The sequence below is a fragment of the Salmo salar genome, chromosome 07 (genome assembly GCF_965601325.2).
Source record: "Salmo salar chromosome 07, fSalSal1, whole genome shotgun sequence".
NCBI classification, from domain to species: domain Eukaryota; kingdom Metazoa; phylum Chordata; class Actinopteri; order Salmoniformes; family Salmonidae; genus Salmo; species Salmo salar.
Window position 1 is genome coordinate 8,049,869 of NC_138297.1, and position 24,985 is coordinate 8,074,853.

A 24,985-nucleotide genomic window follows, 5' to 3' on the forward strand; every position below is an offset into this window, starting at 1 on the left:
CCTCTGGGTTACGGGGCCATCACGCTACCGCTGCACCTCTGTAATCAGTGTGACCTATACAAACTGATAGAAGCAGTCAAACAAAGAATCACAGAGGGCACTGAGACATGCCCATGAAATTATGCTATTTTTTATTTATGGTTGCAATCAATTTCTAAAAATAAAAATGGATTGCAGAGGATGGTTTCATCCATCAACCTCTGGGCCCATCACGTTTCCGCAGCGCCACTCTGCTTCAACCCTCGGAGGGCACTGAGACATGCCATTGATATTATGCTTTTTTTATCCCTGGTTGCAGTTAATTTCTGAAAATAAAAATGGATTGCAGAGGATGGTTTCAATCTATAGGCCTCTGGGTTATGGGCCCAGCACGCTTCCGCTGGGACACTCTGTTTTCAGCCACCCCTGACAAGACTTAAACTCACAATCTCTGGCTTGGGAGGCCAGTTTTTTAGGCATCTGGGGCATGGTGTAATAGCATGACCTATACGAACTGATAGAAACAGTAAAAAAAAGAATCACCAAGGGCAATGAGACATGCCGAAGATATTATGCTTTTTTTGATCGCTGGTTGCAATTAATTTCTAAAAATAAAAATTGTTAGCTGAGGATGGCTTCAGGTCATCAACCTCTGGGCCCAGCTCGTTTCCACAGCGCCACAACCCACCCCAGAAGGGACTCGAAAGCTCAAACCCTGGCATGGGAGGCCAGTTTTTTAGGAATCTGGGGCATGGTGTTATAGCATGACCTATACAAACTGATAGAAACAGTAAAAAAAATAATCACGTAGGGCACTGAGACATGCCCATGATATTTTGCTTTTTTTGAACTCTGGTTGCAATTAATTAGTAAAAATAAAGATTGTTAGCAGTTTTTATATTTCTGTTTGCTGAAAACAAACTGGATAGAAGAGGATGGTTTCGATCCATAAATCACTGGGTTAACTGCTCAGCATACTTGCACTTCATCACTCCACTTTCAGGCACCCCAAAATAATACTTGAACTAACAATACATGGATTAGGAGGCCAGTTTCTTAGGCCACTGTGGCACTGTGTGATCAGCATGACCTATACGAACTGATAGAAGCAGATTCAAAAAAAGAATCACGAAGGGCAGAGAGACATGCCCATGAAAGTATACTTTTTGTTAATCTCTATTTGCACTTCCTTTCTAAAAATTCAATAGCTTCAACATCTTTGTTACATGAACTCTCTTCTTCTTTCCCAAACTGCCTTCATCCACCCCAGATGGGACTCAAACCCACAATCCCTGGCTTAGAAGGCCAGTGCCTTATCCATTAGGCCACTAGGGTACTTGCCAAAAGCTATCTTGATAATAGAGAGTGGTTTCGATCCATCGACCTCTGGGTTACGGGGCCATCACGCTACCGCTGCACCTCTGTAATCAGTGTGACCTATACAAACTGACAGAAGCAGTCAAACAAAGAATCACTGAGACATGCCCATGAAATTATGTTATTTTTTATTTATGGTTGCAATTAATTTCTAAAAATAAAAATGGATTGCAGAGGATGGTTTCATCCATCAACCTCTGGGCCCATCACGTTTCCGCAGCGCCACTCTGCTTCAACCCACGGAGGGCACTGAGACATGCCATTGATATTATGCTTTTTTTTATCCCTGGTTGCAGTTAATTTCTGAAAATAAAAATGGATTGCAGAGGATGGTTTCAATCTATAGGCCTCTGGGTTATGGGCCCAGCACGCTTCCGCTGGGACACTCTGTTTTCAGCCACCCCTGACAAGACTTAAACTCACAATCTCTGGCTTGGGAGGCCAGTTTTTTAGGCATCTGGGGCATGGTGTAACAGCATGACCTATACGAACTGATAGAAACAGTAAAAAAAAAGAATCACCAAGGGCAATGAGACATGCCGAAGATATTATGCTTTTTTTGATCGCTGGTTGCAATTAATTTCTAAAAATAAAAATTGTTAGCTGAGGATGGCTTCAGGTCATCAACCTCTGGGCCCAGCTCGTTTCCACAGAGCCACAACCCACCCCAGAAGGGACTCGAAAGCTCAATCCCTGGCATGGGAGGCCAGTTTTTTAGGCGTCTGGGGCATGGTGTTATAGCATGACCTATACGAACTGATAGAAACAGTAAAAAAAAGAATCACGTAGGGCACTGAGACATGCCCATGATATTTTGCTTTTTTTGAACGCTGGTTGCAATTAATTTGTAAAAATAAAGATTGTTAGCAGTTTTTATACTTCTGTTTGCTGAAAACAAACTGGATAGAAGAGGATGGTTTCGATCCATAAATCACTGGGTTAACTGCTCAGCATACTGGCACATCATCACTCCACTTTCCGGCACCCCAAAATAATACTTGAACTCACAATACATGGATTAGGAGGCCAGTTTCTTAGGCCACTGTGGCACTGTGTGATCAGCATGACCTATACGAACTGATAGAAGCAGATTCAAAAAAAAATCACGAAGGGCAGAGAGACATGCCCATGAAAGTATACTTTTTGTTAATCCCTATTTGCACTTCCTTTCTAAAAATTCAATAGCTTCAACATCTTTGTTACATGAACTCTCTTCTTCTTTCCCAAACTGCCTTCATCCACCACAGATGGGACTTGAACCCACAATCCCTGGCTTAGAAGGCCAGTGCCTTATCCATTAGGCCACTTGCCAAAATCTATCTTGATAGCAGAGAGTGGTTTCGATCCATCGACCTCTGGGTTACGGGGCCATCACGCTACCGCTGCACCTCTGTAATCAGTGTGACCTATACAAACTGACAGAAGCAGTCAAACAAATAATCACAGAGGGCACTGAGACATGCCCATGAAATTATGCTATTTTTTATTTATGGTTGCAATTAATTTCTAAAAATAAAAATGGATTGCAGAGAATGGTTTCATCCATCAACCTCTGGGCCCATCACGTTTCCGCAGCGCCACTCTGCTTCAACCCACGGAGGGCACTGAGACATGCCATTGATATTATGCTTTTTTTATCCCTGGTTGCAGTTAATTTCTGAAAATAAAAATGGATTGCAGAGGATGGTTTCAATCTATAGGCCTCTGGGTTATGGGCCCAGCACGTTTCCCCTGGGACACTCTGTTTTCAGCCACCCCTGACAAGACTTAAACTCACAACCTCTGGCTTGGGAGGCCAGGTTTTTAGGCATCTGGGGCATGGTGTAATAGCATGACCTATACGAACTGATAGAAACAGTAAAAAAAAAGAATCACCAAGGGCAATGAGACATGCCGAAGATATTATGCTTTTTTTGATCGCTGGTTGCAATTAATTTCTAAAAATAAAAATTCTTAGCTGAGGATGGCTTCAGGTCATCGACCTCTGGGCCCAGCTCGTTTCCACAGCACCACAACCCACCCCAGAAGGGACTCGAACCCTCAATCCCTGGCATGGGAGGCCAGTTTTTTAGGCATCTGGGGCATGGTGTTATAGCATGACCTATACGAACTGATAGAAACAGTAAAAAAAAGAATCACGTAGGGCACTGAGACATGCCCATGATATTTTGCTTTTTTTGAACGCTGGTTGCAATTAATTTGTAAAAATAAAGATTGTTAGCAGTTTTTATACTTCTGTTTGCTGAAAACAAACTGGATAGAAGAGGATGGTTTCGATCCATAAATCACTGGGTTAACTGCTCAGCATACTGGCACATCATCACTCCACTTTCCGGCACCCCAAAATAATACTTGAACTCACAATACATGGATTAGGAGGCCAGTTTCTTAGGCCACTGTGGCACTGTGTGATCAGCATGACCTATACGAACTGATAGAAGCAGATTCAAAAAAAAATCACGAAGGGCAGAGAGACATGCCCATGAAAGTATACTTTTTGTTAATCCCTATTTGCACTTCCTTTCTAAAAATTCAATAGCTTCAACATCTTTGTTACATGAACTCTCTTCTTCTTTCCCAAACTGCCTTCATCCACCACAGATGGGACTTGAACCCACAATCCCTGGCTTAGAAGGCCAGTGCCTTATCCATTAGGCCACTTGCCAAAATCTATCTTGATAGCAGAGAGTGGTTTCGATCCATCGACCTCTGGGTTACGGGGCCATCACGCTACCGCTGCACCTCTGTAATCAGTGTGACCTATACAAACTGACAGAAGCAGTCAAACAAATAATCACAGAGGGCACTGAGACATGCCCATGAAATTATGCTATTTTTTATTTATGGTTGCAATTAATTTCTAAAAATAAAAATGGATTGCAGAGAATGGTTTCATCCATCAACCTCTGGGCCCATCACGTTTCCGCAGCGCCACTCTGCTTCAACCCACGGAGGGCACTGAGACATGCCATTGATATTATGCTTTTTTTATCCCTGGTTGCAGTTAATTTCTGAAAATAAAAATGGATTGCAGAGGATGGTTTCAATCTATAGGCCTCTGGGTTATGGGCCCAGCACGTTTCCCCTGGGACACTCTGTTTTCAGCCACCCCTGACAAGACTTAAACTCACAACCTCTGGCTTGGGAGGCCAGGTTTTTAGGCATCTGGGGCATGGTGTAATAGCATGACCTATACGAACTGATAGAAACAGTAAAAAAAAAGAATCACCAAGGGCAATGAGACATGCCGAAGATATTATGCTTTTTTTGATCGCTGGTTGCAATTAATTTCTAAAAATAAAAATTCTTAGCTGAGGATGGCTTCAGGTCATCGACCTCTGGGCCCAGCTCGTTTCCACAGCACCACAACCCACCCCAGAAGGGACTCGAACCCTCAATCCCTGGCATGGGAGGCCAGTTTTTTAGGCATCTGGGGCATGGTGTTATAGCATGACCTATACGAACTGATAGAAACAGTAAAAAAAAGAATCACATAGGGCACTGAGACATGCCCATGATATTTTGCTTTTTTTGAACGCTGGTTGCAATTAATTTGTAAAAATAAAGATTGTTAGCAGTTTTTATATTTCTGTTTGCTGAAAACAAACTGGATAGAAGAGGATGGTTTTGATCCATAAATCACTGGGTTAACTGCTCAGCATACTTGCACTTCATCACTCCACTTTCAGGCACCCCAAAATAATACTTGAACTCACAATACATGGATTAGGAGGCCAGTTTCTTAGGCCACTGTGGCACTGTGTGATCAGCATGACCTATACGAACTGATAAAACAGATTCAAAAAAAGAATCACGAAGGGCAGAGAGACATGCCCATGAAAGTATACTTTTTGTTAATCCCTATTTGCACTTCATTTCTAAAAATTCAATAGCTTCAACATCTTTGTTACATGAACTCTCTTCTTCTTTCCCAAACTGCCTTCATCCACCACAGATGGGACTCGAACCAACAATCCCTGGCTTAGAAGGCCAGTGCCTTATCCATTAGGCCACTAGGGTACTTGCCAAAATCTATCTTGATAGCAGAGAGTGGTTTCGATCCTCGACCTCTGGGTTACGGGGCCATCACGCTACCACTGCACCTCTGTAATCAGTGTGACCTATACAAACTGACAGAAGCAGTCAAACAAAGAATCACTGAGACATGCCCATGAAATTATGTTATTTTTTATTTATGGTTGCAATTAATTTCTAAAAATAAAAATGGATTGCAGAGGATGGTTTCATCCATCAACCTCTGGGCCCATCACGTTTCCGCAGCGCCACTCTGCTTCAACCCACGGAGGGCACTGAGACATGCCATTGATATTATGCTTTTTTTTATCCCTGGTTGCAGTTAATTTCTGAAAATAAAAATGGATTGCAGAGGATGGTTTCAATCTATAGGCCTCTGGGTTATGGGCCCAGCACGCTTCCGCTGGGACACTCTGTTTTCAGCCACCCCTGACAAGACTTAAACTCACAATCTCTGGCTTGGGAGGCCAGTTTTTTAGGCATCTGGGGCATGGTGTAATAGCATGACCTATACGAACTGATAGAAACAGTAAAAAAAAAGAATCACCAAGGGCAATGAGACATGCCGAAGATATTATGCTTTTTTTGATCGCTGGTTGCAGTTAATTTCTAAAAATAAAAATTGTTAGCTGAGGATGGCTTCAGGTCATCAACCTCTGGGCCCAGCTCGTTTCCACAGAGCCACAACCCACCCCAGAAGGGACTCGAAAGCTCAATCCCTGGCATGGGAGGCCAGTTTTTTAGGCGTCTGGGGCATGGTGTTATAGCATGACCTATACGAACTGATAGAAACAGTAAAAAAAAGAATCACGTAGGGCACTGAGACATGCCCATGATATTTTGCTTTTTTTGAACGCTGGTTGCAATTAATTTGTAAAAATAAAGATTGTTAGCAGTTTTTATACTTCTGTTTGCTGAAAACAAACTGGATAGAAGAGGATGGTTTCGATCCATAAATCACTGGGTTAACTGCTCAGCATACTGGCACATCATCACTCCACTTTCCGGCACCCCAAAATAATACTTGAACTCACAATACATGGATTAGGAGGCCAGTTTCTTAGGCCACTGTGGCACTGTGTGATCAGCATGACCTATACGAACTGATAGAAGCAGATTCAAAAAAAAATCACGAAGGGCAGAGAGACATGCCCATGAAAGTATACTTTTTGTTAATCCCTATTTGCACTTCCTTTCTAAAAATTCAATCGCTTCAACATCTTTGTTACATGAACTCTCTTCTTCTTTCCCAAACTGCCTTCATCCACCACAGATGGGACTTGAACCCACAATCCCTGGCTTAGAAGGCCAGTGCCTTATCCATTAGGCCACTAGGGTACTTGCCGAAATCTATCTTGATAGCAGAGAGTGGTTTCGATCCTCGACCTCTGGGTTACGGGGCCATCACGCTACCACTGCACCTCTGTAATCAGTGTGACCTATACAAACTGACAGAAGCAGTCAAACAAAGAATCACTGAGACATGCCCATGAAATTATGTTATTTTTTATTTATGGTTGCAATTAATTTCTAAAAATAAAAATGGATTGCAGAGGATGGTTTCATCCATCAACCTCTGGGCCCATCACGTTTCCGCAGCGCCACTCTGCTTCAACCCACGGAGGGCACTGAGACATGCCATTGATATTATGCTTTTTTTATCCCTGGTTGCAGTTAATTTCTGAAAATAAAAATGGATTGCAGAGGATGGTTTCAATCTATAGGCCTCTGGGTTATGGGCCCAGCACGCTTCCGCTGGGACACTCTGTTTTCAGCCACCCCTGACAAGACTTAAACTCACAATCTCTGGCTTGGGAGGCCAGTTTTTTAGGCATCTGGGGCATGGTGTTATAGCATGACCTATACGAACTGATAGAAACAGTAAAAAAAAAGAATCACCAAGGGCAATGAGACATGCCGAAGATATTATGCTTTTTTTGATCGCAGGTTGCAATTAATTTCTAAAAATAAAAATTGTTAGCAGTTTTTATACTTCTGTTTGCTGAAAACAAACTGGACAGAAGAGGATGGTTTCGATCCATAAATCACTGGGTTAACTGCTCAGCATACTGGCACATCATCACTCCACTTTCCGGCACCCCAAAATAATACTTGAACTCACAATACATGGATTAGGAGGCCAGTTTCTTAGGCCACTGTGGCACTGTGTGATCAGCATGACCTATACGAACTGATAGAAGCAGATTCAAAAAAAAATCACGAAGGGCAGAGAGACATGCCCATGAAAGTATACTTTTTGTTAATCCCTATTTGCACTTCCTTTCTAAAAATTCAATAGCTTCAACATCTTTGTTACATGAACTCTCTTCTTCTTTCCCAAACTGCCTTCATCCACCACAGATGGGACTTGAACCCACAATCCCTGGCTTAGAAGGCCAGTGCCTTATCCATTAGGCCACTTGCCAAAATCTATCTTGATAGCAGAGAGTGGTTTCGATCCATCGACCTCTGGGTTACGGGGCCATCACGCTACCGCTGCACCTCTGTAATCAGTGTGACCTATACAAACTGACAGAAGCAGTCAAACAAATAATCACAGAGGGCACTGAGACATGCCCATGAAATTATGCTATTTTTTATTTATGGTTGCAATTAATTTCTAAAAATAAAAATGGATTGCAGAGAATGGTTTCATCCATCAACCTCTGGGCCCATCACGTTTCCGCAGCGCCACTCTGCTTCAACCCACGGAGGGCACTGAGACATGCCATTGATATTATGCTTTTTTTTATCCCTGGTTGCAGTTAATTTCTGAAAATAAAAATGGATTGCAGAGGATGGTTTCAATCTATAGGCCTCTGGGTTATGGGCCCAGCACGTTTCCCCTGGGACACTCTGTTTTCAGCCACCCCTGACAAGACTTAAACTCACAACCTCTGGCTTGGGAGGCCAGGTTTTTAGGCATCTGGGGCATGGTGTAATAGCATGACCTATACGAACTGATAGAAACAGTAAAAAAAAAGAATCACCAAGGGCAATGAGACATGCCGAAGATATTATGCTTTTTTTGATCGCTGGTTGCAATTAATTTCTAAAAATAAAAATTCTTAGCTGAGGATGGCTTCAGGTCATCGACCTCTGGGCCCAGCTCGTTTCCACAGCGCCACAACCCACCCCAGAAGGGACTCGAACCCTCAATCCCTGGCATGGGAGGCCAGTTTTTTAGGCATCTGGGGCATGGTGTTATAGCACGACCTATACGAACTGATAGAAACAGTAAAAAAAAGAATCACATAGGGCACTGAGACATGCCCATGATATTTTGCTTTTTTTGAACGCTGGTTGCAATTAATTTGTAAAAATAAAGATTGTTAGCAGTTTTTATATTTCTGTTTGCTGAAAACAAACTGGATAGAAGAGGATGGTTTTGATCCATAAATCACTGGGTTAACTGCTCAGCATACTTGCACTTCATCACTCCACTTTCAGGCACCCCAAAATAATACTTGAACTCACAATACATGGATTAGGAGGCCAGTTTCTTAGGCCACTGTGGCACTGTGTGATCAGCATGACCTATACGAACTGATAAAACAGATTCAAAAAAAGAATCACAAAGGGCAGAGAGAGATGCCCATGAAAGTATACTTTTTGTTAATCCCTATTTGCACTTCATTTCTAAAAATTCAATAGCTTCAACATGTTTGTTACATGAACTCTCTTCTTCTTTCCCAAACTGCCTTCATCCACCACAGATGGGACTTGAACCCACAATCCCTGGCTTAGAAGGCCAGTGCCTTATCCATTAGGCCACTAGGGTACTTGCCGAAATCTATCTTGATAGCAGAGAGTGGTTTCGATCCTCGACCTCTGGGTTACGGGGCCATCACGCTACCACTGCACCTCTGTAATCAGTGTGACCTATACAAACTGACAGAAGCAGTCAAACAAAGAATCACTGAGACATGCCCATGAAATTATGTTATTTTTTATTTATGGTTGCAATTAATTTCTAAAAATAAAAATGGATTGCAGAGGATGGTTTCATCCATCAACCTCTGGGCCCATCACGTTTCCGCAGCGCCACTCTGCTTCAACCCACGGAGGGCACTGAGACATGCCATTGATATTATGCTTTTTTTATCCCTGGTTGCAGTTAATTTCTGAAAATAAAAATGGATTGCAGAGGATGGTTTCAATCTATAGGCCTCTGGGTTATGGGCCCAGCACGCTTCCGCTGGGACACTCTGTTTTCAGCCACCCCTGACAAGACTTAAACTCACAATCTCTGGCTTGGGAGGCCAGTTTTTTAGGCATCTGGGGCATGGTGTTATAGCATGACCTATACGAACTGATAGAAACAGTAAAAAAAAAGAATCACCAAGGGCAATGAGACATGCCGAAGATATTATGCTTTTTTTGATCGCAGGTTGCAATTAATTTCTAAAAATAAAAATTGTTAGCAGTTTTTATACTTCTGTTTGCTGAAAACAAACTGGATAGAAGAGGATGGTTTCGATCCATAAATCACTGGGTTAACTGCTCAGCATACTGGCACATCATCACTCCACTTTCCGGCACCCCAAAATAATACTTGAACTCACAATACATGGATTAGGAGGCCAGTTTCTTAGGCCACTGTGGCACTGTGTGATCAGCATGACCTATACGAACTGATAGAAGCAGATTCAAAAAAAAATCACGAAGGGCAGAGAGACATGCCCATGAAAGTATACTTTTTGTTAATCCCTATTTGCACTTCCTTTCTAAAAATTCAATAGCTTCAACATCTTTGTTACATGAACTCTCTTCTTCTTTCCCAAACTGCCTTCATCCACCACAGATGGGACTTGAACCCACAATCCCTGGCTTAGAAGGCCAGTGCCTTATCCATTAGGCCACTTGCCAAAATCTATCTTGATAGCAGAGAGTGGTTTCGATCCATCGACCTCTGGGTTACGGGGCCATCACGCTACCGCTGCACCTCTGTAATCAGTGTGACCTATACAAACTGACAGAAGCAGTCAAACAAATAATCACAGAGGGCACTGAGACATGCCCATGAAATTATGCTATTTTTTATTTATGGTTGCAATTAATTTCTAAAAATAAAAATGGATTGCAGAGGATGGTTTCATCCATCAACCTCTGGGCCCATCACGTTTCCGCAGCGCCACTCTGCTTCAACCCACGGAGGGCACTGAGACATGCCATTGATATTATGCTTTTTTTATCCCTGGTTGCAGTTAATTTCTGAAAATAAAAATGGATTGCAGAGGATGGTTTCAATCTATAGGCCTCTGGGTTATGGGCCCAGCACGTTTCCCCTGGGACACTCTGTTTTCAGCCACCCCTGACAAGACTTAAACTCACAACCTCTGGCTTGGGAGGCCAGTTTTTTAGGCATCTGGGGCATGGTGTAATAGCATGACCTATACGAACTGATAGAAACAGTAAAAAAAAAGAATCACCAAGGGCAATGAGACATGCCGAAGATATTATGCTTTTTTTGATCGCTGGTTGCAATTAATTTCTAAAAATAAAAATTCTTAGCTGAGGATGGCTTCAGGTCATCGACCTCTGGGCCCAGCTCGTTTCCACAGCGCCACAACCCACCCCAGAAGGGACTCGAACCCTCAATCCCTGGCATGGGAGGCCAGTTTTTTAGGCATCTGGGGCATGGTGTTATAGCACGACCTATACGAACTGATAGAAACAGTAAAAAAAAGAATCACATAGGGCACTGAGACATGCCCATGATATTTTGCTTTTTTTGAACGCTGGTTGCAATTAATTTGTAAAAATAAAGATTGTTAGCAGTTTTTATATTTCTGTTTGCTGAAAACAAACTGGATAGAAGAGGATGGTTTTGATCCATAAATCACTGGGTTAACTGCTCAGCATACTTGCACTTCATCACTCCACTTTCAGGCACCCCAAAATAATACTTGAACTCACAATACATGGATTAGGAGGCCAGTTTCTTAGGCCACTGTGGCACTGTGTGATCAGCATGACCTATACGAACTGATAAAACAGATTCAAAAAAAGAATCACAAAGGGCAGAGAGAGATGCCCATGAAAGTATACTTTTTGTTAATCCCTATTTGCACTTCATTTCTAAAAATTCAATAGCTTCAACATGTTTGTTACATGAACTCTCTTCTTCTTTCCCAAACTGCCTTCATCCACCCCAGATGGGACTCGAACCCACAATCCCTGGCTTAGAAGGCCAGTGCCTTATCCATTAGGCCACGGGGGTACTTGCCAAAAACAATCTTGATAGCAGAGATTCTTTTTATTTTTCTGTTTGCACTTCAATGTTAAGATTTACATTTACATTTTAGTCATTTAGCAGACGCTCTTATCCAGAGCAACTTACAGTAGTGAATGCATACATTTCATACATTTTTTTTCTGTGCTGACCCCCCATGGGAATCGAACACACAACCCTGGCGTTGCAAACACCATGCTCTACCAACTGAGCTACAGGGAAGACTAAACTGGATCGCAGAGGATGGTTTAAATCCATCAACCTTTGGGTTATGGGCCTACCACACTTATGCTGCACCAATCTGCTTTCAGACATCCCAGACGTGACTTGAACTCACAATCTCTTGGCTTTGGATAACAGTGACTTAGGCCACTGGGGTACTGTGTAATAAGCATGACCTATATGAACTGATAGAAGCAGTAAAAAAAGACAATTAAGGCGGGAAATGAGACATGGCCATAAAACTATGCATTTTTCTATCCCTGTTTGCGCTTCAATGCTAAAAACAGACTGGATAGCAGAGGATGTTTTCGATCCATCGACCTCTGGGTTATGGGCCCAGCATGCTTCTGCTGGGACACTCTGCTTTCAAACACCCCAGATATGACTTGATCTTGCAATCCATGGCTTAGGATGCCAGTGCCTTATCCATTAGGCAACTGGGGCACTATGTTATCAATTCAAATCTAATCAAATATTATTTGTCACATACACATGGTTAGCAGATGTTAATGCGAGTGTAGCAAAATGCTTGTGCTTCCAGTGTCGACTACGCAGTAATATCTAACAAATTCACAACATCTACCTTATACACACAAATACACACAAATGTAAAGGGCTGAATAAGAATATGTTCATATAAATATATGGATGAGCGATGGGCGTGCGGCATAGGCAAGATGCAGTAGATGGTGTAGATTACAGTATATACATATGAGTTATGTAGGATATGTAAACATTATTAAAGTGGCATTATTTAAAGTGACTAGTGATACCTTTATTAAGTCTGTTTATTTAAGTGGCCAGTCAGTATGTTGGCAGCAGCTGCTCAATGTTAGTGATGGCTGTTTAACAGTCTGATGGCCTTGAGATAGAAGCTGTTTTTCAGTCTCTCGGTCCCAGCTTTGATACACCTGTACTGACCTGTACTGACCCTCGCCTTCTGGATGATAGTGAGGTGAACAGCTGGTTGTTGTCCTTGATGATATTTTTGGCCTTCCTGTGACATCGGGTGCTGTAGGTGTCCTGGAGGGCAGGTAGTTTGCCCCCGGTGATGTGTTGTGCAGACCGCACTGCCCTCTGGAGAGCTTGCGGTTGAGGGCAGTGCAATTGCCTTACCAGGCGGTGATACAGCCTGACAGGATGCTCTTGATTGTGCATCTGTAAAAGTTTGTGAGTGTTCTAGATGACAAGCCAAATTTCTTCAGTCTCCTGAGGTTGAAGAGGTGCTGTTGCACCTTCTTCACCACGCTGTCTGTGTGGGTGGACCATCATGTCCATGATGTGTATGCCAAGGAACTTAAAACTTTCCACCTTCTCCACTACTGTCCCTACAATGTGGATGGGGGGTGCTCCCTCTGCTGTTTCCTGAAGTCCACGATCATCTCCTTTGTTTTGTTGACGTTGAGTGAGAGGTTATTTTCCTGACACCACACTCCGAGGACCCTCACCTCCTCCCTGTAGGCTGTCTCGTCATTGTTGGTAATCAGGCCTACCACTGTAGTGTTGTCTACAAACTTGATGATTGAGTTGGAAGCATGCATGGCCACGCAGTCATCGGTGAAGAGGGAGTACAGGAGAGGGCTAAGAATGCACCCTTGTGGGGCCTCAGTGTTGAGGATCAGCGGGGTGAAGATGTTGTTTCCTACCTTCACCACCTGGGGGCGGCCCATCAGAAAGCCCAGAACCCAGTTGCACAGGGCAGGGTCGAGACCCAGTGTCGCAAGCTTAATGACGAGTTTGGAGGGTACTATGTTGTTAAATGCTGAGCTGTAGTCAATGAACAGCATTCTTGCATAGGTATTACTCTTGTCCAGATGGGGTAGGGCAGTGTGCAGTGTGATGGCGATTGCATCGTCAGTGGACCTATTGGGGCGGTAAGCAAATTGGAGTGGGTGTAGGGTATCAGGTAAGGTGGAGATGATATGGTCCTTGACTAGTCTCTCAAAGCACTTCATGATGACAGAAGTGAGTGCAATGGGCGATAATCGGTTAGTTCAGTTACCTTAGCTTTCTTGGGAACAGGAACAATGGTGGCCATCTTGAAGCATGTCGGGACAACCGACTGGGATAGGGATTGGTTGAATATGTCCGTAAACACACCAGCCAGCTGGTCTGTGCATGCTCTGAGGAAACGGCTAGGGATGCTGTCTGGGCCGGCAGCCTTGCGAGGGTTAACACGTTTAAGTGTTTTACTCATGTTGGCCACAGAGAAGGAGAGCCCACAGGCTTTGGTAGCGGGCCGTGTCAGTGGCACTGTATTGTCCTCAAAGCGAGCAAAGAAGTTGTTTAATTTGTCTGGGAGCAAGACGTCGATGTCCGCAACGTAGCTGGTTTTCTATTTGTAATCCATGATTGACTGTAGACCCTGCCACATACGTCTCATGTTTGAGCTGTTGAATTGCGACTCTACTTTGTCTCTATACTGACGCTTTGCTTGTTTGATTGCCTTGCGAAGGGAATAGCTGCACTGTTTGAATTTGGTCATGTTTCCGGTCGCCTTGCCATGATTAAAAGCGGTGGTTCATGCTTTCAGTTTCATGCGAATGCTGTCATCAATCCACAGTTTCTGGTTAGGGAAGGTTTTAATGGTCACAGAGGGTACGACACCTCCAATGAGTTTGCTAATAAACTCGCTCACCGAGTCAGAGTATACATCAATGTTGTTGCCTGAGGCTATCTGGAACATATCCCAGTCCACGTGATCGAAGTAATCTTGAAGCCTGGAATCCGATTGGTCAGTTGTATTGACCTGAGCACGGGCATTTCCTGTTTTAGTTTCTGTCTATAGGCTGGGAGCAACAAAATGGTGTCATGGTCAGATTTGCCGAAGGCAGGGCGGGGGAGGGCTTTGTATGCATCGCGGAAGTTCGAGTTGCAATGATCCAGAAAGCTAGCGGCTCTTGTGACGCATTCGATATGCTGATAGAATTTGGGAAGTATGGTTTTTCGGTTACATTTGTTAAAATCCAGTTTACATAGAGTCCAATAAAGTTCTTTCAGGGCCGACGAGGGATTTGCTTGGGGGGGGGGGGGGGGCTGTGACTATAATCGAAGAGAATTCTCTTGGAAGATAATGTGGTCGGCATTTGATTGTAAGGAATTCTACGTTGGGTGAACAAAAGGACTTGAGTTCCTGTATGTTGTTGTGATTACACCAAGAGTCAATAATCATAACCCCTGCCCTTCTTCTTACCAGAGAGATGTTTGTTTCTGTCGGCGCTGAGAGATCAACATTAAACTATGCTTTTTTTAAACCCTTTTTCCACTTCTTTGCTCAAATTTAACTGGATAACTTTCATCAATTGACCACTGAGTTATTGGCCCATTACACTTCCTAAGTTCCATTCTGCATTCAGACAGGACTTAAACCCACAATCCCTGGGATAGGAGGCCAGTGCCTTATCGATTAGGCCACTGGGGCACTGAGTAATCAGCATGACCAATACAAGCTGATAAAAGCAGTAAAAATAAAATATCATGAAGGGCAATGAGACATGCCCATGAAACTATGCTTTTTTTTATCCTTGTTCGCACTTCATTGCAAAAAACCCTAGCAGATCATTTTCAAATGTTCAAATGTTCATTTTTTACATAGTGGCCTAATGTATAAGGCACTGGGCCCCAAAGCCAGTGGTTGTGGGTTTGAGTCCCATCTGGGATGTCTGAAAGTAGAGAACATTACAAACCCACTGTCCTTGCTATACACCTCATTTCTCAGCTAAAAAGATGTTAAGCGCAGCAGAAGTGTGCTGGGCCCAAATCCCAAGGATCGAAACCATCCTCTTCTAAGGAGGTTTTGCCTCAGCTAGCCGAAAAGTCTGATATTATCCGTGACGTCTCTGCTTTGCTTGTAATATTTAAATGTTGGTTTTGATTTGATTTCAAGTAATCCCTACTAACAAATGGGTGTTTGTTTGTAAATTCTCACATGGAGGGCACACTGGACATTCCGGCTAAAGGGTAGTGTTCTGATCTCAGTCAAGCACCTTGCTAGCTACCTTGACACAGAAATTATTGAACACCTCACTCTGATTATTTTACTCGGACTTGTAGAGCCAGTTACAGTCTTTTAATGTTCTCTAGATGATTGAGTGACTGTGTTGCCAGAGTGAATGTACAAATGCATCCCACATGCGAAGACACACACACAAGAAACACCCACATCAAAGCACGCATCTTTTCAGTCTTAATTTCTTAATGGAAATCAGCCAATACAGTCCCTCATTAATGCTACTCTGTTATCTTTATTTCAGAAGAATAACTGCCTCTAAATAGGGATAGGCATTTTCAAACCCCAAAATAATGTGATGCAGCTCATGTTTCTTAAAATAGCCATCACTGTAGGAAGAGCATAGGAAAGTTCAATATGTCTTATACCTATACAGGAGGAGATAAGCAAAAGCACATCCGACACCACCTCAGCCCATTGCAAGCAGCTCAAAATGGAACATAACTACTAGATGTTACTGTTGGATAAGATCTATGGGACGGTTTCCTAGACACAGATTAAGGGCAGTCATAGACTAAATGTCAAAAGGAGCTGTGGTGATTCATTTGTTATTAAGATACCTTGATAGAAAATGACTCAGGTAAAAGTGAAAGTCACCCAGTAAAATGCTAGTTGAGTAATAGTCTAAAAGTATTTAGTTTTAAATATACTTAAGTATCAAAAGCGAATGTAGCTGCTGCAATGTACTTAAGTACCAAAAATGAAAGTATAAATTGTTTCAAATTCCTTATATTAAGCAAACCAGATGGCACAATGTTATTGTTTTTTGAATTTACGGATAGCCAGAGGCACACTCCAACACTTATAAATAAAATAAACAAAGTATTTGTGTTTAGTGAGTCCACAAGGGTTGTTCTCTTGATGAGTGTGTGAATTGGACAATTTTCCTGTCCTGCTAAGCATTCAAAATGTAATGAGTACTTTTGGGTGTCAAGGAAAATGTAAAAAGTACATAATTTTGAAGTAAAAGTCCAAAATATAAATAGTAAAGTAAAGTATATATACCCACCCCCCAAAAATACTTAAGTAGTACTCTAAAGTATTTTTACTTAAGTACTTTACACCACTAACAAGGAGATTCTCCAGGCTTAATCTGTGTCAGGGAAACCATCCCTATATGAAAATGATTAACCCATATTCTTCTCTAAACCATTTAGCTTTCTTATTGAGCATCATGTTATTTAGACCTGTATGGAAATCAAGTAAAGTGTAAATTCATAAACTATCAAATAATAGGTCAAACTAAATGTTTTTGTATTTACCAGTACCATTACAAATCTTTATCAAACATGTTTTAGTTTAAAGTACAGTACATGGAACATAGAAAACATAACATTTGAAATTATTACACTTTTAAGACAATTGAAAATACAGCAATACCCATCAAGCATTTATGAAAAACAAACTTTGAAATTTCTAGACTTTGAAAAAAATACATGGGAAAATGTGTGCTTTAATTAGTGTGATACAAACTGCCTTTTTCAAACTTCGTCTAGGAGATCATCTTCTTCGGAGATACTGACAGTCTCAATCATATTTTCAATCACGTGTTTTCCATAGCAAAGGTGCCTGTGTTTTATCTCTCCCCCAGTTCTCTTCTTTCCTTTACAGTGTACTGTATATATATATATATATATATATATATATATATATATATATATATATACACACACATATATATATATATATATATATATATACACATATATATATATATATATATATTTTTGTACTGTATCATGATTAGTCTGTCATATAACTGTCATTGAATCCAGTATAGAAAAAAATAAAAATACAGTACAAAAATAAAGCGCCGTCCTCTGGGCTCAGCTGTTCTGAAACATGGACCCAGTCCAGAAACGACCCATAGCGCCTTCACTGTATCCCCTAGCTTCTTCGCTCTAGGCACTCATGTATATCTGAAAGTATTGGATAGGCCATTCATGTGCTTGTGGGAAGTGGGAAACTTGGTGGTCCTATATTCGACACGATTGTATTCAAATGCTTTAGGAGTAGGAAAAATTCTTCAATCAATAAGATTTTAGCTAAACGTTGCTAACAATAAAGTTAGCTAGCTTGCTTAACATTTAAAATATGGTCTAACTAGTTGCATTATCCACATTGATGTTCGCAAAAGTTCCAAAACGGATTTGCTGTCATCTTTTGGTTGAAAAGGTGAAAGGTCAGTGGTGAAAGGTCAGAGGTGAACTCGGCACCTCGGGTAAAAACATTTTAGTTCAAGTGAAACTTCCCAGTCGGAACTCCAAACTTCTGATAACTCCAACAGCACGTGAACCATTAACACCATGGTAGTAGGTCCAACTTGCCCTCTGATAGGCTGAGTGAAATGTTAGCCATATTACTTATACTTGTCACGTCTACATCAAGTCAGAGCAAGGTGCTAGTGTTCTGGACGGGGCCAAGGTTTCTCCACTGTCGTTATTTTGCTATTATTGATGCTGGAGCAGCAGTGAGCATCACAGCCAAGGTGGTGGAAGAGTGTTCTTATATCAGTTCCAGAGACAGACGTTGCTTGTGGAATAGCAGCTGGAGCTGCTGCCGGCGGGGGAGAGGTACAGCTTACCGTTGGGGCAGATGCACAGCTCGTACACAGTCTGTTTCTGAGAGGCTGCGTCCGAGGACGGGGAGTAGACACCAAGTGGAAGAAAACTCCCCAGTCGGATCGTGTTTGCATCTAAAAAGATCTGATTGGAAAATAGAATCAGGATTTGATATTTTGTCTAGCCTAAAGCAATGATACATTTTCTGAAAGGTATATTCATACCAATTCAACTAAATAATGATATGTGAATGGTGGTGATTTGAGTGCATTGGGAATAGGGGAGACCTGGTACAACTGTAACAGGCTAAATGACTCAAGTTAGAAATCACTTAGACAGCTGTTATTCAATGTGCCAATGCTTGGTTAGTGTCTCTACATGTCTATTATGTGTTTTTGAAGTGCATCTATATATTTGTTTTTATTATTGTATTTATTGACCACCTTTATTTTTGTATTACTGACCTCTGGAACATTATAGACATATTACATTACATTTACATTTAAGTCATTTAGCAGACGCTCTTATCCAGAGCGACTTACAAATTGGTGCATTCACCTTATGATATCCAGTGGAACAACCACTTTACAATAGTGCATCTAAATCTTTTAAGGGGGGGGGGGGTTAGAAGGATTACTTTATCGTATCCTAGGTATTCCTTAAGAAACCAGGGACCGAGAGACTGAAGGGACCGAGAGAAGTATCTTAAGAAACAAAAAGAAAGCTAACTCGTGAGAAAAGAAAGAGGTGAACTTAAACCCATCTCACAACTTTCCCAGCAAGAAAAAAATTAAATAAACCAAAGAAACAGAAGATCAACTATCCGTAAAAGAGTGGTTATAGAGTCATGCCTGTCAAGGAACACACCCCCACACTCACCTGAAGTCTTACAGCTACAGAATGATGCCCTGCCTGCCCCTCAAATGACTCCATATCTATGTGAATGTTTTGGCACACAGACCGTGATAATTCACCAAACAGAGGCAGACAAAGCACAACCTTCCACTTCACCACAGCCTTCTCCTAGCACAATACATTACATACATGAGGGACTGATTGGAAAGTGGTGTGTTGTGAAATATGATGAAGACCCTTACCCTGGTATTATTATTTTATTTATTTAACCTTTATTTAAGGCAAGTCAGTTAAGAACAAATTCTTATTTACAATGACGCCTTCACCGGCCAAACCCGGACGAAGCTGGGCCAATTGTGCGCTGCCCAATAGGACTCCCAATCACGGCCGGTTGTGATACACCCTAGATTCAAACCAGGGTGTCTGTAGTGACGCCTCAAGCACTGAGATGCAGTGCCTTAGACCGCTGCATCACTCAGGAGCCCATTATACAAGATGTTGATGCGGAGAGCTGTGCTCTAGTCAATACGATGAATCGTGTAGGAGCCAACCGATTATTTTGGCCAATGAGAGAGGACATTGTATGGTACCAACCAGAGAATATGTTTGGGCTTGTCCCTGAGCCTCATCCAGTGACAAAACAGGATATGACGTTTGATGGCGCAATCTGGGAGGAAATGCGGTCTCTCGTTAAGCAATAGAGAGTATTAAGGGCAAAACCGAATCTTGATTGAGCACACACCTGTCTCATGAGTCTGAATCAATAGACTGCAGCCAGTGAACAATAACGTGTTTAATGTCAACCAGTGTTTCCAATCTTGTACATATATTTCGGCCTAATGCCTTGAATCCCAAAATTGTTCTTTAATATGCTTTAAGTTAATGAGGCAATGTGTCTTTGTTTTTTGAGGTTGCAAATGGTGTGTTCTATATCTTCAATCAAATTAAGCATGTACAATTGTGACATTAAAATGTTTAATGGTGTTCTTTCATCAGTTGTTTTATATGGAATGTAATTTCTACCACATTGTCATTAACACAACGCTAAGTCATTACCATCATGGCACATATTTTTGAGGAAAAAGTGTATTAAATTACATTTACGTCATTTAGCAGACGCTCTTATCCAGAGCGACTTAAAAATTGGTGCATTCACCATATGATATCCAGTGGAACAACCACTTTACAATAGTACATCTATATCTTTTTTGGGGGGGAGGGTAGGGGGGAGGGTTAGAAGGATTACTTAATCCTATCCCAGGTATTCCTTAAAGAGGTGGGGTTTCAGGTGTCTCCGGAAGGTGGTGATTGCCTCCGCTGTCCTGGCGTCATGAGGGAGCTTGTTCCACCATTGGGGTGCCAGAGCAGCGAACAGTTTTGACTGGACTGAGCGGGAACTGTGCTTCCGCAGAGGTAGGGAGGTGAGCAGGCCAGAGGTGGATGAACGCAGTGCCCTTTGGGTGTAGGGACTGATCAGAGCCTGAAGGTACGGAGGTGTCGTTCCCCTCACAGCTCCGTAGGCAAGCACCATGGTTTTGTAGCAGATGCAAGCTTCAACTGGAAGCCAGTGGAGTGTGCGGAGGAGCGGGGTGACGTGAGAGAACTTGGGAAGGTTGAACACCAGACGGGCTGCGGCGTTCTGGATGAGTTGTAGGGGTTTAATGGCACAGGCAGGGAGCCCTGCCAACAGCGAGTTGCAGTAATCCAGACGGGAGATGACAAGTGCCTGGATTAGGACCTGCGCCGCTTCCTGTGTGAGGCAGGTTCGTACTCTGCGAATGTTGTAGAGCATGTACCTACAGGATCGGGTCACCACCTTGATGTTAGCGGAGAACGACAGGGTGTTGTCCAGGGTCACGCCAAGGCTCTTAGCACTCTGGGAGGAGGACACATTGGAGTTGTCAACCGTGATGGCGAGATCATGGAACGGGCAGTCCTTCCCCGGGAGGAAGAGCAGCTCCGTCTTGCCGAGGTTCAGCTTGAGGTGGTGATCCGTCATCCACACTGATATGTCTGCCAGACATGCAGAGATGCGATTCGCCACCTGGTTATCAGAAGGGGGAAAGGCGAAGATTAACTGTGTGTCGTCTGCGTAGCAATGATAGGAGAAACCATGTGAGGATATGACAGAGCCAAGTGACTTGGTGTATAGCGAGAATAGGAGAGGGCCTAGAACTGAGCCCTGGGGGACACCAGTGGTGAGAGCACGTGGTGCGGAGATGGATTCTCGCCACGCCACCTGGTAGGAGTGACCTGTCAGGTAGGACGCAATCCAAGAGTGAGCCGCGCCGGAGATGCCCAACTCGGAGAGGGTGGAGAGGAGGATCTGATGGTTCACACTATCAAAGGCAGCAGATAGGTCTAGAAGGATGAGAGCAGAGGAGAGAGAGTTAGCTTTAGCAGTGGGGAAGCGATAGAGCAGGGCCTCCCTCACTAACCATTCACTGAAACACTCAAATATAACTTTTCCAACTTCCACTTTAGAAATTATAATTGATGTAAACTACAGTGGTTCAATGTTTCCAGGAATTGGCTCAAACTTAGTTTATTCAGCTAGATAACTTGGTACAGTATTCTTCCGTGAAACCCACCCTGTGCACCGTGTCCTATGACGCTGTAGCTAACTAGCATGCTAGCATCCAATAACACACGGTTAGCACCAATACTTGGTTACAACAAACTACCAATGGATCATTCGTGTCCGTGTCTAGTTCCTTTCATAACACAGAAGTAATTAAACGTTGGCTAGCTAACACAAAGTCAGTCCTGCTAGCTACACAAGTGGACTACACAACTCGAAAGTTCAGAAAGTTAAGCTTACGTTGCAAAAATCTTATTGACTAAAAATGATACAGTACTGCTAGCTGTAGAGTTGGCTAGCTAGCGGTGGCTGCGTTTACCTTTATCTTTTATCTTTGATACAGAGACAACTATGTAGCTTGCTAACATTACACTAATCAAATCGTTCCGTTGTAATGTATTTCGTTTCTACAGTACTGCTAGTTGGTAAAGTTGGCTAGCTGGCAGTGGCTGTGGTGTTGTGGTGTTGACGCCGTTTGGAAAACGGCACGAACGAACGAATACAGCTGGCTAGCTAACCTTGTTAGTTTCTCAAAGTTAGTTTCTCAAAGCTACACCTACACCTTTAGCTACACATTTATCCTTGATGCAAAGACAACTATGCAGCTAGCTAGCTAACATTACACTAATCAAATCGTTCCGTTGTAATGTCATGTAATGAAATGTAATATTACCCGCGGAGCGAAGTACAGCACGGCTACTCACTCCAGCATCCGGTGACAATTACAATTGATATTGATGATTTTTCCCATATGTGAACCCTATATATTTGTTCTTAAGATAATTCCTAAAATAATGTAAAATATTGACATTTTGCTGTGGTAAATAGATGTATCATCAAGGCATATACGGACATTTAAACATGACAATGATGAATACATCTAATTAAGAAAACTTCAAAATAGTAAAAAAATAAACTTGATTTAAAAAACAATTATCATATGAAATGTTATAAAAAATACCTTTGCCACAATTTCTGTAATTTCCTTTTCAACTAAAATAGCCAATTGTATGATGTAGTGGTAATGACATTTCCCCTTAGGTATTGGGCGAAACCGATAAAAATCTTTATATTTTTAAATAGTATGATCTCAGAAACTATTGGATCTTGTTTCCAGACAGAGTGAAGAAAATATTCAGATAGATAAAAAGTAATTTCAAGAGGTTCCATTTTCAAAAACATTCAACATGCAAAATCCACCTAATATCAAATTGCACATATTTACATCAAATTTGCCAGTGCAACTTATAAAAAAAAAAACATTTTACATTTTTAACACTAATGTTAAATAAAATATTTACACAAACCAGCGAACGAGAAAGCGAACGGCCATTGTCAATGTGATAATGTAATTGGAAAAGTTATTTTATGTTTCCATCAAATACAAAAAGACGATCCAAATCAATAATTGCATAGTGTCCTTTTTGTCTTGATAAACTCACAATGGGTATTCCAATGATTGTCCAAAACACTGCAGCTATCGATTGTCCCAGCTGATCATCATCACCTATGGTTTAGTTATAATCTATAGGCTACATGATTTACAAGGAGTAGGTTATTTGATGCCAACCTAGAATAATACTTTTTCCAGTGTAGGCTCCAAAATTACATTATCACATTGTAAGTAGGTCTTTAATGTCTATACGTGGGTGAAAACTGTTTGCTGCTGTAGAATACATTTGTCTGAATAAAGTATGCTGAAATCCTTATTGTGAAATATAGTCCCCAAATGCAACAACATTTAGCAACACCATTTAGGAAATAAGATCGTAACTAAGATGCTTCTGATCAGATAGAACATTATCTAGTAATTTATTTTCGGCTGAAATGTCACCTGTAGAACTTCTCAGTTAGATGTTTTAGTTCTTCTAACTTATTATGCACTCATATAATAGTTCTAGTTTGAAATCAATCTAGTCTCGCTTTCGTTTAGCTGGTTGTTGCATAGGATTCTGCTTGTGTGTAACGTAGACTAAGGAAGTCAGGAGAAGTTAGTTTAGTAATAAGGAACATGGCGCGACACAACTCAAGCGTAACGTCTGACATAGAAACATAAACAATACTACCTGATGACGGATAACAAAAGAGTGCTATATAAAGGGTAAGTAATCAAGGGAGCAATGAAGTCCAGGTGTGACTGATGATGAGACGCAGGGTGTGCGTAATGATGGTTGCCAGGTGTGCATAACATGGGTTGCCAGGACCGGTGGTTAGTAGACCGGTGACGTCGAGCGCCGGAGCAGGGTTGAGTTGGATTGGACTTGACAGTGTGTCTATATCTGTCGCTTGTCCAATGCAGAGCTCTCCTCTAAATGAAGGAATGCACCTAGCCACAGGCACTAAATCTTGTAAAAAAAAAGAAATATAAGGTTTTAGTGGCTTTACATTACCTGCAGAAAATCTACACCTTCTTTTGATTTGTTCACATTTAATTGTGTTACAAAGTGGATTAAACATGGATTAAATTGCTCTTTTTATTTCTGTCAACGATCTACACCAAATACTCTGTAATGTCAAATTGGAAGAAAAATTCATATTTAAAAAGAAATAATATGAATGGAAAATAAAACACTAATATACCTTGATTAGATAAGTATGCACCCCCCTGAATCAATACAATACCTCTATGGCCTATTTATTGCCTTACCTCCCTACTCTTCTACATTTGCACACACTACATAGATTTTTATTTTGTGTTATTGACTGTACGTTTGTTTATGTGTAACTCTGTGTTGTTGATTTTGTCGCACTGCTTTGCTTTATCTTGACCAGGTCACAGTTGTAAATGAGAACTTGTTCTCAACTGGCCTACCTGGCTAAATAAAAGGTGAAATAAAATTTAAAAATTAAATCACCGAGTGGTGCAGCAGTCTAAGGCACTGCATCTCAGTGCAAGAGACATCACTACACTTCCTGGTTTGAATCCAGGCTGTATCACATCTGGCTGTGATTGGGAGTCCCATAGGGTGGTGCACAATTGGTCCAACGTCATCCAGGGTAGGCTGTCATTGCAAATAAGAAATAGTTCTTAACTGACTTGCCTAGTTAAATACATTTTTAAAGTGGTGACATCGGCAGTTTCCTTCCTGTCCTGCATATTTGATGTGTCTGGGTGGTTTAACGCATCATCT

General features: G+C 41.9%; 1 protein-coding gene and 4 non-coding genes across 5 annotated transcripts in view; all 5 read right to left on the minus strand.

Moving 5' to 3' along the window:
- Positions 1 to 1,241: 1,241 nt before the first annotated feature.
- Positions 1,242 to 1,314, minus strand: trnar-ucu (transfer RNA arginine (anticodon UCU)). The gene has a single exon. It is a non-coding gene; the product is annotated as a tRNA-Arg (tRNA).
- Positions 1,315 to 6,656: 5,342 nt separating this feature from the next.
- trnar-ucu (transfer RNA arginine (anticodon UCU)) lies at positions 6,657 to 6,729 on the minus strand. The gene has a single exon. It is a non-coding gene; the product is annotated as a tRNA-Arg (tRNA).
- Positions 6,730 to 9,099: 2,370 nt separating this feature from the next.
- Positions 9,100 to 9,172, minus strand: trnar-ucu (transfer RNA arginine (anticodon UCU)). Its single transcript has one exon. It is a non-coding gene; the product is annotated as a tRNA-Arg (tRNA).
- Positions 9,173 to 11,541: 2,369 nt separating this feature from the next.
- trnar-ucu (transfer RNA arginine (anticodon UCU)) lies at positions 11,542 to 11,614 on the minus strand. Its single transcript has one exon. It is a non-coding gene; the product is annotated as a tRNA-Arg (tRNA).
- A 6,172-nt stretch (positions 11,615 to 17,786) lies between these two features.
- LOC106608502 (zeta-sarcoglycan) overlaps positions 17,787 to 24,985 on the minus strand; it is a 42,930-nt gene continuing 35,731 nt past the window's right edge. The window contains exon 7 of the mRNA XM_045721464.2: positions 17,787 to 18,562. Within this exon, the coding sequence (XP_045577420.2) occupies positions 18,368 to 18,562 (195 nt within the window). The 3' untranslated portion in view covers positions 17,787 to 18,367. The remainder of the gene's footprint in view (positions 18,563 to 24,985) is intronic.